This window comes from Limulus polyphemus, unplaced genomic scaffold, assembly GCF_000517525.1.
Source record: "Limulus polyphemus unplaced genomic scaffold, Limulus_polyphemus-2.1.2 Scaffold2510, whole genome shotgun sequence".
Taxonomy (NCBI): domain Eukaryota; kingdom Metazoa; phylum Arthropoda; class Merostomata; order Xiphosura; family Limulidae; genus Limulus; species Limulus polyphemus.
In genome coordinates this window covers 32,624-49,109 of record NW_013668120.1, presented here as the reverse complement: position 1 = coordinate 49,109, position 16,486 = coordinate 32,624, and the positions used below count along the sequence as shown (strand labels likewise).

The window sequence follows — 16,486 nt, the reverse complement described above, 5'->3', positions numbered from 1 at the left end:
CAGAAGATTTAACGATACTGTGTACTATCAATAACAAGTCATGAGATTTAACGATACTGTGTACTATCAATAACAAGCCACAAGATTTAACGATACTGTGTACTATCAATAACAAGCCACAAGATTTAACGATAGTGTGCAGACCATTTTCATTTATATAGTGCTCTGTGAACACAAATTAGTTAGCATAAATCAGTTAAATGACGAAAAATTAGGTGTCTATTTACTTGTGACTACTCAGTGTATATAATTAATTTGCAGTAAATATCTTGAAGAATTATCAGATATTTGGTGGATCTATCTTGTTACCCTAAGAGAAATAGGTTTTGCCTGAAAATACCACAAATGTATGTCAGTAACTCTAAATAAGTTGATAATATGTTTTGTCAAATCCAGTGATCATCACATATTGAATTATAATCACAACATCTGGCAGCAAATAAACACATGCATGAAAAAACAACAAAAAATGAGCACTGAAGGCTACATAAGCCAAATGCTTGAGATGGGAAATTTTAGACTGGATATTTCTTGTAACTAGGTTAGAACTTATAAGTGTTGTGTTATTAAGAAGATTTTGTGATAATTATGAGTTATAATTAACTGGAGAGTTAATTTATGTCAGATTTTGTGATAATGTACAAAGTTATGTTATTCTTTCTGGTTCTTTTTTCTAACTTCTTGTGTTGATTAATGGGATTTTTAAAGTTGTATACAAATCACCGTTATAAGAGGCCTAACTATATTTCTTTGATTTGCTAGCCCAAGCTGTGCTGATGAGCCTTCAATAGGCAAAACAACACAAGAGGGTATGGCCATTCAGAGAAAACATTAGGCCTCTAAATCACAGATTCTCCTTTCAATTTTACCTTTGGTGAAACTGAAAAGAAATCTGTAACATATATAAGTAATTATCCTTGTGTTGATGTTATACTGTTAGAAAGTTTGTCGTGTCATTAGTAAAAATCTGGTCCGGTATTTTTGAATTGTGAATATATTCTGTTCAACTTTTGAAAATTCCTATAAATACTTTTTTTTTTAAGAATCCCAATATTAATATTTTGATTATTCTTAGTGTAGAATAAAAGATTTGTTACATTCATTCTACTTGTTAACATAAGAATGAAATGAATGTTTCCGAAACCCAAAATAATATACAAGGTTAAATCGTTCTATTACTCCCAAAATATTTATTGTCTGAGAATAACTTGAAATATTTTTGGTCAGGGGATTGTAATGTGTGTACATTATACTTACAATAAATTTTTCGTCTTTCCTTTTAGGGTGAACTACTATTTGAAGGGACACATATTCTTGGGTAATAACAAACTTATGAAGAATGATATCATCATCTGTCAAACTAGATGTATTTTGTACCAATGCTATTCCCTTCACACGTTGTGCCGCTCTATCTGTAAGGAAACAAAAAGTAAAAAAAAACATCTCTATCATGATATTAAAACCGTTTTACACTGATAACATTTAAAGAAGATTGTACGGTATTTAAATGAATGTGTAATTTATTTACAAACCTAATCAAACATATCTGTATAATTTCCTGAATAACTACAAATGAAAAATTAAAATACAATATCGACTTTCTATGTGGTGTAACAGTCATAAAATTGAAAACAGTTTTATTATTTTGCATGAAAAATTGATTTTTAATATAGTTTAAAGAAATTCAGATCTAAACTGATGTATCAGTATGACAAATGGCTTTCAGGATTGGTGATTAACTTAACGTGTTACCTTGTTATTTTTTTTTTTGTGATGTAGTGTCTTTATGATATGCAGGCATACCATCTTCCCCTAACTTTAATAGAAATATTTTTTTCTATAAATTATTGATTATTTCTACACTGTTATGGCAGCAACATGTTGTCCAGGGTGTACAACATTATCTTGTTCTAGTCACTTCATCAATTTATTCTTTTTTTTAGATGACATCTTCTGCCCAGTGTATGTCTGCGGAGTTACAATGCTAGAATCCGGGTTTCAATACCCACTGTGGGCAGAGCACAGGTAGCCCATTGTGCTGCTTTGTGCTTAACTTCAGACAAACAATCTGCCTGCATGAATATTTCAGTATGTATCTTGAACCTGGGTTAAACTAGTCACAACTGGAATATCCTTTGACAGCCAAACTATGATGTCAACTGAATCCGACAGCTACCAATACTGCCAGGGAACAATTAACATATAGCAATATATATATAACTAACCAATCACAATTTAGCTTAATTTATCCAATTTTTGTCTGTTTGTTTGTTTGAAGTTAAGCACAAAGCTACACAATAGGCTATCTGTGCTCCGCCCACCACGGGTATCGAAACCAGGTTTCTAGCGTTGTAAGTCCGCAGACATACCTCTGTCATCCCTACATTTGCTTCCTTTTTATGAAAATTTTTTCTTTACTTGTACGTACTGAGCTTCCCTTTTTTTTTGAATAAATATTTTATTTTCTAAAATTCTGTTCAGCCTATTTATTCTTACACTAAGTCAAAATATCTCAGTTACACACATTTCCTGGAAGAACTCTGCTGTTATTGTGGAAAATTGGTTTTAACTTAGAATACCACACTTTTTTATACCTGAGCAAATGCTCCCCAGTGGCACAGCGATATGTCTGCAGACTTACAATGCTATAATCCATGTTTCAATACCCATGGTGGACAGAACACAGATAGCCCGTCGTGTAGCTTTGTGCTTAACTACAAACAAACAAAACTTGAGCAAACTTCTAACTTCAACTAGAGAATATACTGTTGTCAACAAGTTATCTAGAGCAGACTGTAAATTATACTATTGTTAAAATTAATGACCCTGACTAGTAAGTTTATAATGATCTTCATACTTGTACACACTTTTTTATATTTGGGCACACTTCTAAGTGAAAGGCACAAGCATTATTGCTATTTTGAGATTAAACGTTTTATCAAATATTTTATGTATAGCATAGGACTTAACTTATTCAGTTTCAACCTTCTTTAGAGTTATGTTTTCTACATATATCGTGAATTTTTCTTTCATGATGATAATTAGAAAGATAAAAAAAAGTGATAAAAAATAAAGCTATTGAAAAGTGACTACATACTGAACAGGAAATATCTGACTCAATGTCATTTTGGCCTGGCATGGCCAGGTGGTTAGGGCACTCGACTCGCAATATGAGGGTTGTGGGTTCAATTCCCCGTTCCACCAAACATGTTTGCCCTTTCAGCCATAGGGGCATTACAATGTGATGGTCAATCCCACTATTCATTGGTAAAAAAGTAGCCAAGAGTTGGCGGTGGGCAGTAATGACTAGCTGCCTTCCCTCTAGACTTACATTGCTAAATTAGGGATGGCTAGCGCAGATAGCCCTCGTGTAGCTTTGCGCGAAATTCAAAAACAAACAAACAAACAATGTCATTTCAAATAGTATTATCTGATAGGTTTATGTTCTTGATTTCAGTTGTCCTAATAAACTCTTTGTATTGAGAGAAATGTCTTGTCAGCAGTGTCATACAACAGGGGAGTTAAAATATAATTATTAATTGGAAACATGTATATCAGAATAATATAAAACGAGGTATTTGAAATTATCATTAGTTCTAATGAGATATTTTATAATTATCTGATTGAAATATGGATGTAAGAATCAGTTCCATACTGTCCATATGAATTATTTACGTATCATTTTCATAAATGTCTTACCTTTTCGTTCTAGAAAAGTTTCTAAGTTTGTTATTTCTTCTGAAATAAAAGCAACTTCGTTCTTTGACTCATCCTGAAGACTAATTAAAACAGTGTGGGTGTTGATATATCTAGAAGACTCGTGACACAAGAAAGGGTTTAACTTGGAATGAATGAACTGGAAAATACAACAATCACAATTATCGACACACTGTGGGAATTGATTAGATTTCAACATACTAAATAATTCATAAGCTGGATTTCTAAAACACTGGAAATCCTATAATTGTAAAACTTGAATACATTCCTACAAAATAGAATTAAACCAATTACATTTGAGAAAAAGGTAGTTTACGGTACAAAATGTAATAATCTCTATATAGAGGAGACTGGTAGAAATTTAGCTACTAGAATAGTGGAACATGGACATGCTCTATGACATGTCTACCAACATTTTAAAGATACAGAACACTGTAGTGAAAGTAAAACCATTAAGATTATTTGTCGAGAACCTAGTGTTAATAAATGTAAAATAAAGGAAACTCTTCTAGTAAGGAATACAAATCTATAATAAATGAAATGCAAAGAGTAGGTGTATAATTATGCTAAGGTCAAGGTTATATTCGTGATGTCACCATTAGGTGTATTCAATATGTTGCATTCAGTTGTGTGTTTATTGTTTATTTGTAATTAAGCACAAAGCTACACAATGGGCTATCTGTGCTCTGCCTACCACGGGTATCAAAACCCGGATTCTAGCATTGCAAGTCCGCAGACATACCGCTGTGCCACTGGGGGGGCTCAGTTGTGTAAGGTACCTGATGATGCCGTGTTAACATTGGCAAAATGTTGTCTTATCAGACATTTTTTTCTATACCATTTAGCTGTGTGTTTTTTTAATTTTTGAATATTGGAAATCTTGTTTCATAGCAAACTTGGTTTAATTCCTTTGCACAATTAAATATAAAAATATGGCAACTACTGTGACGTTCAACATGCCTCATTACATTTACTGGGGTGAAAGATAATTCAGAAAAAAAATACTGTTATATTTTCAAATTTAACATATATCGAAACAACTTTATATAAAAGATTTATCTGAAAATCTTACTTTTATATTAATGACATTTTGTATAGATGAAAAATCGACATTTGATTTAGCAGGCAGGATTATCTTATTATTTTCACTAAGTCCCAAAGATGATCTTTTATACGAACTCTCATCGACTTTCTTTAACCACATTCCAATCGCATTAGTGTGAAGATGCACTTCTCTTTCACCAATAGGCACTTGCCTTAAAAGTTCATTGGCAATATTCTTCGTTAGTTCCATAACACGCCCAGCTACAGAGCACAGCTATAAGAAACAGTTTGTTGTAACCTAGTGTAAAAATTAAACTGTATAAAAAAGAATAACATAATATTTTTTATTGTTTCCTGGTTATAAGCTTCTGGATTAAATTTTTTGTGCATTAACATAAAAGCCTGATTTAATAAAGCTAAATTAATGTTTAAAAAAAAAAACGAAGAGTAGAATAAAGTATAAATAATTTTAGTAGTTTTTATCCATGCATTTATATGAAAACATTTTACTTCTTTTGAACTCTTGAACCTATATATATATATATATATATATATAAAACCATATTATGAGCTTTAACAACAAATGTACACAATTCCAACTGAAATTTTCTTGTAAATCAGTCATTCATTTTTTTTCAAACCATTATACTAGGATTTCACAGCAATTCATAAATATCTATCTCCAGAGTGAAGATCATTAAACAAAGTTAAATTGTATCAGTAATTCCTTATTATCTAATTTTAGTCTTTTTTTCTTACATTATCAAACAAGAGCTTAGGTAAACCTTCATCCAGAGGTATAATGAAATGTTTATTTAAATTTTTAATTAAAATTTTCAACAGTCTCATTCAGTAGCTCATAGCACTGATTCATTGGACAACTCAAAGAAAAAAAAAAAAGATCATGCACATGTTCTGTTATCTTGGCAAGTACATTAGATAATAATGCTTGGAGACGGCTTGAATGGGTAATGAAGAAAAACTTTAATATAACTTTAACATAAGACCAAATGTACAATGTTTCGAATGACAAAACCTTGTCGAAACGTTGTACATTTGCTGTTATGTTAAACTTATATTAAAGTTTTTCTTCATTACCTATTCAAGGCGTCTCCAAGCATTATTAGTCTCAAAGTGGGTTCCTCATCATCGAATTTACATTAGATAATATTTTTAGAACTTCTCTAACTCTGAAACTAGATTAGCTAATTAGTTAGCATACTAATGTATGATAAACAAACTTCAAGCATTGAAAATAGCCATGTCATATAATAATTATTGCTCTCACATAGGTCTGGATATGCTGGGACTATGTACAGAAAATGTAAGCATATCTTATAAAGAAAAGAATGTTTAAAACTCTTTTATAATTATCTAAAAAAAATATTTGTACTTTCTTTTGTGCTGTCTTCCTTTCATCTTCTTCAGGGTCTGGATATGTATAATAATCATAGTCTGGTTCTTTGTAATACTCTGTGTTGTCAACTTCACTAACTACAGTAGCATTACCAACAGTGACGTTAAGCAAAGCAGACATTCCATTAACAACAGACCTAAAATTTAAATATATATATATTACACGTATTTCTTATTTTAAAAATTATTCTTCAGTTTTAAATTAATTCAAAGTACACTGGGCATTAGAGTAATATGGGAAGTTTTTGTTGTTAGTGTGGTATCAAGGTATCATATATTTCACTTTTTTATAGTATACAGTACCATAATTATGCTACAGTTCTACTTCTGAACCTAGATCGTGCGATAATTCAATCCTACATGTTAATTCCTGAGGCATGAGCCAGTTCAGCATGTCATCTGCTGTTACATGACTTGTATTGAGTGTGATGTTATTTTATGACTATCACATGGGGAAAGAAACTATCAGATATTGTAGTCCAGTTTTGTAATTAATAAGTTACACATAAAGAGATCATATTGATGATGGACACGCTAAGATTCTGTGGGGAGTGCAGCACAGTGAGCTACATAGATGAGAATCCAATGTTCCTAAGGTCTCAAAAAGGGTGGACCACTTGACGGCACTGAAAAACAACATGTTGTGGGACGATAACTTTTGTCAAAATTTCAACAGTGCTACAGCCAGTAGGAAGTTGTGAGTTGAAGCAAATTATGTCTTCCTTCATAAGTTTCAGCAAAGAAAGGTTTATATCAACTACTCGGGCAGTTTTGCCGAGTTTCTACTTGGACGTTATGGATACAGAAGCCAGTGATGAAGCTTTTGCTGCTTAGTTTGTAAGGTTTGGCTCTTGATATCAAAGAATACTTGGAACCAAATATATTATGAAGATGGTATTCAAATCTCCCTTATGTATATATCATATCATAATAGCATTTTAAAGTTTTACTAGAATTCCATCCCTAAACCAAGTAAAGCTAGACAAGTTCTTGAGCAAATTTGGTCGTAAGTGTTATTCTTTGTTATGTAAGTCAGTCATGTTATCTGCCATTTCATGGGATGACTGCTTTGAATATTATAGACTTACTATAAAAATAAAGAAAAAGTATTCTAAGTTGAATAAGTTTAAGTTGATAAATAGATTAAAAGATTTACAAAACTACAGTAAGGCTTGAGATATGGTTCAAAAAAACGACATTAGGAAATCCAAGAGAGCTTCGATGAAACATCTGGCTGGGAATGTTAAAACTAAGAGCAAGGATTTTTTTAAGTATGTTACAGTAAAGCAAAATCTTAAAATGGAATTTGGGCTCATAAAAGGATGCTGATGACCAACTTTTTATTAACGACAGCTGCGTGTTTAAATGTTTTCTCCTCTATTATTTTTAAAAAAATAATTTATTGGCAATATTCCTGATCGTGAGTATTCTGTAGGAACTATTGGAATTTACCTAAATCAAGTAGATATCAATTGCTTAGTGGTAAGTAGGAGGATGGGTAGATTAAAAATAGATAAATCACCAAGATCAGACAAGGTTTTCCCCCAGGGTTTTAAAGAAGATATGTGAGATTATATATTTCATTTTTGGCTGGTGTCGGGCAGAACACAATGCATGAAATAGAAGATAAATCCCTTGAACAGTCAAACTACCAAAAAATAACACTTCAAGTTGAACATGACCTGAACAAAATGTAGAAAATTAAAACATTTTTTTACTTACAAAATGTATAATACGAAAGATTCAAGTTTATAGTACTAGCACACTACATATGCAGATATAAATGTACAACTAGAACAAATCTTTATCGTTACAACAGTGTAAGACTATTCAACTAAGAGCTTGTTAACTATAACACTGCAATATAATATCACACTCGAACAGGTTTCTCATGTCTACACAAGACAAGAGCAAACAATATTTACAATACCACTCTTCCAAGTCAGCCTCAGATCCTATTGTTGTAATCAACCATTCTTAGTGATCATTATCAATATACATATTTTAGAAAGTTAAGTCCCAGATCATATTATACTGTACAAGTCTACCTGTAAACCCCCCTCCCAAAATAAGTATAACCTCATTCCAGGAAGGCATGGCACAAAATCAATGCCAAATAAATACATGCCTTATGGAACAGTCATTGTAGTATGTAACATTTCTTTGAAGTAGAAAATTAATGCAAATTTTACAATCTCCTACACATGTTCAGAAAACCACGACAAAAATCCCGAATATATACCTAAATAAATATTGTTGCATATCTGTTGCATCCCTTCTTGATTAAACCAGTTTATTCTTTCTCGATACAAACTTTTAGTTCACAGAAAGTCCACAGTCAGTACATTTCTTGTCACTTTAAACTTAACAACTTTTATAATACACGCTATAAATCACAGTGATTAACAATCTTGATTACTTCGCTACGAGTGCAAAACACACACTTTATGTTATCCCGCTGGCTTCTGCTGCCAGGCTTATATAATAAAGAAGAGGGTTCGCCAAAATTCGAGGAGTTCCCTGATAATTCAGGAAACTCATTCACACATGTGCTAGCAGCATCACGTGACTTCCGCTGTCATAACAATATATTTACTACTAACGGAAGGGTGATGATATTCCCAATTGTTACACCACTATAATGAAATGATTTTACATTCAATAAAAACATATATAACTAGTTACAAAAATTAAACAATGATTTAATAACAACATTATCAAAATTGTGTATTTCTTTGTTTCTTGTTAAGCCCAAAGCTACACAATGAGCTATCTGTGTTCTGTGTATCAAAACTCGACTTTTAGTATTATAAGCCTGTAGATTTATCACTGATCCACTGGGGAGGTGCAACTGTGAATATAAAATTCCTTGTGTAGTCAAATCTACTGGATATTAAACACATCAAACTTACAGGGATACATCTAAAAGTTCTTTTGAGGAAATACTTTCTGAATTTCCCTCTTCAATTAACTTTGATGTTATGTCTTCTAGGATGGATGCTGCTTTATCCTGTAAAAAGAAAAAACTGCTGATTCTGCTATCAGTATGGACACATACTGATCAATGTAAAGCTACTCTCACTTTAAACATGTCCATTGATACAACATATTATTATTATTTCACAGTTTGTTATACCTGACAAAATATTTATTAATGATCTGCTTTGTAATAGATTAAATCAAAATAGTAATGTAAATATCTGGTACTTCAAAAAATTTAGAACTATTGATATGTCACACAGTTTTCTCTAAATTGTATACATGAAACCTACTTTAAAGACACATAAAACTAAAGTTTCAAAATGTTTTTTTTCATGCCAAGTTTATGATAAAATATATATATATATTGTAATATCTGAACAGTAAGAGAACAGTATCAAGTATTAACAGTATTCGACAGAAATACAGGTTCTTCAACAGATGATAGATTTTTTCATAGGCCTCTGATTTTCAAAATATCGGTTTAAAATTAAATATATTTAGCAAATGTTGACATTTCACATGTAATTCAATGTAAATACACCAAGCATAACCTGAAAAGTTACAGTTCCTAAGACTAACAAATTTCCTGTAGATGTTTCTGAAATAGATAGAAATGGTGGAAAAGGGCAGGAGCTTTGATTCAAAAAGATATTAATTGACTTAATAAATTAGGAAAGCCAATAATATAGGTTTTTACAGCGTATTTAGGCTATTTACATACAAATATAGATTGCCTTGCAAAATAGTCTTTTTTTATAAAATTTACACATTTAATTACTAGAAGACCCATATATTTTTAAGGTAGCAATTTCTATTATATTTTTATTAATGCTTTTGTTTACCACTTAAGTAATTTTTTTCTTCATTTAGTTCAGCATTACTTATATTTGCCTTAAATACAAACTCATTTGTTTCCTAGTGTATATTAAATTTTAAGTCTTTTTTTTTTATATTAAGACATCAATGTGAGGTTCCTCCAGCACTGATTTATATATATTCATGTACGATTATGTAAAAAGAATTCTCCCCCCCCCCAAAAAAAAACAATATTAGACATTTCTTAAAAATAACGTTATGTCACAAATAAAGATCAAATGAGTGTTTTCAACAATATTCTTCATTTAATAGATCAAGTATCTCTTATGTATCACAACCAGGGGTGAAATTCTGCTGGTACTCAGAGTACCGGGACTTATTTTCTAAGATGGTAATAGTACTGGTACTTATTTGAGATGATTTGTCATTTTTTTGTGTTTACATGTAGATTGTTTTTTCTTTATCAAAAACAGGTCCACCTCACCCAGCTTAATACGTCTACTATTTTTTGAGAATTTCACCCCCTGATCACAATTGTCTAGCCTAACTTCTCTTGACAGTTTGCTTAACTTCAGTTGTAAGTTTATTTTATTTTCCTGTCAAACCATGAGATAATAAATCACATGACTAACAACTTGTATTTGTTTTACAAGATTATATAAAAACTTTTGTTGCATATGACATTAATTATTTATTTAAGGGTTGCATTCAAATTATGATGTACACTGTACAAGTGTGTATTATTCAAATTATGATGTACACTGTACAAGTATGTATTATTCAAATTATGATGTACACTGTACAAGTATGTATTATTCAAATTATGATGTACACTATACAGGTATGTATTATTCAAATTATGATGTACACTGTACAAGTATGCATTATTCAAATTATGATATACACTTTACAAGTGTGTATTATTCAAATTATGGTGTACACTGTACAAGTATGTATTATTCAAATTATGATATACACTGTACAAGTATGCATTATTAAAATTATGATATACACTTTACAAGTATGTATTATTCAAATTATGATGTACACTGTACAAGTATGTATTATTCAAATTATGATATACACTGTACAAGTGTGTATTATTCAAATTATGATGTACACTTTACAAGTATGCATTATTCAAATTATGATATACACTGTACAATTGTGTATTATTAAAATTATGATATACACTGTACAAGTGTGTATTATTCAAATTATGGTGTACACTGTACAAGTATGTATTATTCAAATTATGATATACACTTTACAAGTGTGTATTATTCAAATTATGATACACACTTTACAAGTGTGTATTATTCAAATTATGATGTACACTGTACAAGTATGTATTATGTCTGTGGATCATCTACTAAGCCTAAACTAATCCACTGAAAGTCCACTACACTTTGGCAATCAATATTTATGGATCTGACAAAAAACAAAACTCAAAGATCATATGTTTAACCTCAGGAAGGCACATTTGCCTCACTCTGATGTAAACAACATACTTTGGAATCAATTGTAACTTCCTTTGGATTTCCACTGAGAACAGAAGTTAGAACTGATGAGGTTTGTTTTACAGCTGGAATACTATGTAAAGGTACTTCTTCCAAAGAAGTGAGAAGCTTAGATCGGATCTACAAAAAATGTAACAAGAAAAAAAAAAAGAACTCAAAAAGTCAAGTTATAAAATAATTATTGCATGTAAACAATAAGTTTCTGCAACATATAACATCACTGAACTAAATGCTCGATAAGTCTGTGTACAGAGTTTTCCAAAACTTTTAATAAAGGAAACAGTAATTTGTATCATATTACTGCCACAAATGTTCTCAACATACTAAATTCATGTATATATTCTTATTTTATAACCATAAAATTTGTTCATTACACTGTACTGTTAATGATATTTTTGGCCATAATCCCAATAATATCTCATAAAGTTCAGCTACTTTAGAAGATTCAGGTGAGTTCTAAATACAAATTTTAAGCTAACATTGCAAAACAATCTTAATAATAAAATTATTATAATAAACAAGATAAAAAGAAAAAGTAATGGCATTTGATGTACTAACTAGCATAATTAATATTTTTAACAAAAACGCCAATAAATACATAATATAGATTACCTTATTAAGGGAGCACACAAATACAAGTTATCTTGAACCGTTGTCACAGAAGTATACAAGGAAAAATTGATACTGTGAGAAAAGGTATATTACTGGGTGATTCAGTCAATATACAGTTGTATATAAAGTTTTCTACCTGAGTGTAACTTTAAACTTAATGGCCCAATTGGCCGGAGGGCATAAAGCAAAAGCTTCTATACATAAATATAACAAGTAAATGTGAGACAATAAGAAATAAATATTCCACAGTTATCTCATCTCACAAAGCATTTTAACATAAGAAAAAGTTGATAATAATATATATCCAAAAGAAAATAGACATCACCTTGTTTTAATGCAAAAATATTAAATACTTTGAACTGGGTGATTTAATATATAAAGAATTACTAATACATATATTAATAATCCTGCTTACCTGAGCATTTTCTTTTACATTATCATCTTTCTCGTCAACAGAGGCATCATCTGTATTTAAAAGCAATGAAATTGCATCCACCATATTTAATGCTCCTATCAGTGAAAAACATACATATCAAATGTGCCTTATTCAATGAATAAAAAGTAATTATAAAAATTCTATTTTCTTAGAAAAAAACTATATCTTTTTGAAGATTTATGATTATCAGGTAATTATTTTCCTTTAAGTTATGTCATAACTTATAGTATAAACTTTTTGGAGTACTATTTATTTATGATAATATATTAAAGAACATTATGGTAAAACTACACCTATGAATGCAACAGACAAACAGAAAAGTTTATCAAGTGTGTTACTTGTTGAAACCCCAACAGTTTCAGTTGCTCCGTATTTAAATGTAATCAAATGTATTACTTCAACATCCACCACTATTTTACAATGTATAGTATGAAAGCATAAACTTTAATCACTAATCTCTGTGTCCAACCTATGTGTTTTTTTTAGTAGAGAGAACAATGGAGGGATTTGAAGGAGATAGGGAATATACAGATATTTCAGATACAGACACAGTGGAATAAATATATGATCAAGAAAATGCTCATGAGGCTTTTGAAATTAACATAAGGAAATGGCAAGCTGGTCCCTCACAGAATATTTAATCTTGACATATTCCATTGTCCACGACAGCATTTTTGTGCGAATGCTAAAATGTTCTAAAATATGTCCTGAAAAACTAGTCTATACACAGTTTTGTGCTTTTCCAGTTCCGTTTTAGTTGTAACTAATCAAACACTGTTTTTCAAAAAAACATTTAGTATTTCAAGTAATGAAAATATAATGCAGTAATAAATTGTGTTAATACTAGCTGTGACCCACAGGACATTTATTGTAGTTTCATGCCCTTCACTTTAATTTTTCTTATGCTATCATTTTCATGCACATCATTTAAGCTATGCTTTCTTCAGGCATTATATGTGTTAGATCAATAATTCCTGGCCTATTTGAAAACATTCAAATTCACTCACATAGATGTTTCTTTGTTTAATAAAAATATACATAAAGTAACAATACAGTAAAGTAATGGTATTTATAATAGTGTACAGAGTATGAAAGAGTTATGAGCATTCTGTGTATGACACGTTTTTATGAGTTTAAACAAAGAAACTCATAAAAATGAAGAATAAAACCCGTAGTAAAGAAAAATGTAGCTAAAAGGTGTTTATAGCAGTTTATGAAATGAAACGAAGCTAAATTATTACAAAGTGAAGTAAATGTAAAGTTGTAGTGAAGGCAAACTTAGCTGAATATGCAGAAATGTCTGAATGTATGTTCACAAAGTGATAAGCATATGGTTTGATTTTGAACGAATTTTCGCATGTGCAATTTAGACCTAAATAAGTCGTGCAACCTACTGGAGTTGTACTAATGTTCGTTTTTTAAGGAAATTACATGCAAGTTAAGTGGTGTTTGTGTGAAATACCTTGCAAATAAAAACTAAAGTTGAATTGAAGCCAATCGTCACATAATGACAACAGCATCTTGCCATTGTGTAGCATACTTGTTGCATTGAAAAGTTTGATTAAGCAAAAAAACAGGTACGGCTATTCTGAATTGAAAAGCCAATATGCAGTCTGGACTCCTCAGACGAAGGCCTTTCTAAAGATATAAGATTTGTAGCGTCTGATCGAGAAAGTACAATAAAAGTTCTGGATAGTGAAATGCAAGCGTATTATTTACACAGATGATTATATTGAGGTTAACATAGAAAGTACAAAATGTAATTGGTTTTGAGTTATGTTAAGGCAGATTAAAATCACATTTTTATACTTACATCTATGCATACAGAAATATTATAATTAAGGTTAGGATGAATGTTGACAATGTCATCATTGACCTAACTTTCAATCGATGTAGTTTAAATTGGAGAAATGTACATATGTATATAAACATTTCTATATACCTTCAACATCTCCCGATTTCAAAATGTGTTCTAAAGGTGAGCTAGTTGTATTCTCTGTAACTGTGACAAACGTTTTAATTAGTTCACTTTTATGTTGCCCACTTTTGCTAGGCAAAGGCAAAACCTGTCATAAAAAAAACCAAGAAAGAAAAATTCAATGATACATACTCATGAATAATAAAATGTTACAGAACATTTATGTATGACCTCATAATAGATTGTTCTAACAATTTAGACTTTAGAAGTTTCCAGAATGATTAATTAATTTTTCACATTCAAGTACACAATTATCTCAAGAGCTAAGTAGTAAATAAAACCATAATGACATCTTTATAGCAATGTAAGAGTAAAAATGTACTCTTAACTGATAAAGCAAATTATGCTTTGTTTTTTTAAAAACTGTTATACTTCTTTCAAAACAAACTGTACTGTATATATATAAAAAAAATTATCAGAAAATAGTTTTGTAAAATATATCCACACACACACATATTTCCAAAATAGTAAAAGTGAATCAAGATATCATATACCTGTATGAAAATGTTGGTCTCCACAGACATATCAAAAGCATCTGAAACCATTACAGTAATAATGCCTGTATAATTGTATGATGGATCACCAACTGGCAAGAGAGTGTTTGACATTTCAGGATAGTGTCGGAACTTCAGTAAGGTCCCTGTAGAATAGTTATGCAAAAGAAGAATATAATTTTTCTAACTTCCAGGAAAAGTTTATGCCTTTTAACTTTATAATAATAATAATATGCATATGGAAATTAGTCAGACACAGGTGGTGAAGATAGAAACAAAGTGAGGGAGAACAATACGATGGCACAACACGTTAATTTTGGTTTTACACTAAAAAGAAGTAAAGAGTGACAGTTTTTTATTTACTGTTTTTATCCTCTCAAACATTTCTAGGGTGCTAAATTGTTCCCACTTATTTTGTGTTGAGCATACACATCCATAAATGGCAAAACACTTTTGATAACAATTCAACTTTTTAATTTTTAATTTTGGTTTTACACTAAAAAGAAGTAAAGAGTGACAGTTTTTTATTTACTGTTTTTATCCTCTCAAACATTTCTAGGGTGCTAAATTGTTCCCACTTATTTTGTGTTGAGCATACACATCCATAAATGGCAAAACACTTTTGATAACAATTCAACTTTTTAATATTCTCAAATTGAAAAGTGCTTAGCATTGTAACCACTCTCCATTATGTTTACACCTCCTACTACTGTATTGGCTCGATTATAGAGTGATCTTGAATATAAGGCGACCCCCATTTTCAGAAACCATGGGAAAGAAAAAAATTAGAGTCATAACGTTCTTTTTAGGTCCACAAAATCAGTACTAAAATTGAACAGCCTATAGGTGTATTAGTTGCAAGAATTAGCAATGACCTTAAGCAAACATCTGGTGCCAGATGCTATCAGGACATTCAGGATTGTGACAGACTAGAGTAGGGGGGGAAAGGGCCTGTGGTAGGTTGCGATCATGAATTTTACAGCCTAAGTATTAATAAAAAAATATCGCCATATAATTGGGCCAATACGATAATTTAAATCCATGTGTTGATATGTTTTACACACATACATGTCTGAGCATATTTTGGTATGGTAAACATTCAAAAATCACACTTTAAAAATTCAAGCTAATTTAAGAATCTAATTACAAAAGAATAAGAGAACTGATTGTGGAGAGGAAAATTCTTCTGAAATAAAACAGTATTACCGTATTTTTTGGAATATAAGACGCACCCTTATTTTTGGGCAAAAAAGCTACAGTCGCATTTGAAAGATTTTTATTGAACAATAATTCAATTTGATATTTTAAAAATTAGTATATATTGCTCTAAACACAAAAGAGCTCAAAACATCAAAATAAGAAATACCATAAATCAAAAAAAGGTTTACTGTTATTTAGTTTAGTTCAAAACCTACAAAATCTTCATTGCTTTCACTGTAATTTATTTCTTTATTATTTAGAGAGTATTATA

General features: G+C 30.6%; 1 protein-coding gene across 1 annotated transcript in view; it reads right to left on the bottom strand.

The window, feature by feature from the left end:
• Nucleotides 1-16,486, bottom strand: part of LOC106467157 (polycystic kidney disease protein 1-like 2) — a 51,015-nt gene that overhangs the window by 21,637 nt on the left and 12,892 nt on the right. Inside the window, exons 5-13 of the mRNA XM_022395290.1 lie at nucleotides 15,016-15,161; nucleotides 14,486-14,609; nucleotides 12,523-12,617; nucleotides 11,487-11,615; nucleotides 9,090-9,187; nucleotides 6,155-6,314; nucleotides 4,790-5,035; nucleotides 3,700-3,856; nucleotides 1,258-1,412 (exon numbers count right to left, since the gene is read on the bottom strand). Coding sequence (XP_022250998.1) covers nucleotides 1,258-1,412; nucleotides 3,700-3,856; nucleotides 4,790-5,035; nucleotides 6,155-6,314; nucleotides 9,090-9,187; nucleotides 11,487-11,615; nucleotides 12,523-12,617; nucleotides 14,486-14,609; nucleotides 15,016-15,161 — 1,310 coding nt within the window. The remainder of the gene's footprint in view (nucleotides 1-1,257; nucleotides 1,413-3,699; nucleotides 3,857-4,789; nucleotides 5,036-6,154; nucleotides 6,315-9,089; nucleotides 9,188-11,486; nucleotides 11,616-12,522; nucleotides 12,618-14,485; nucleotides 14,610-15,015; nucleotides 15,162-16,486) is intronic.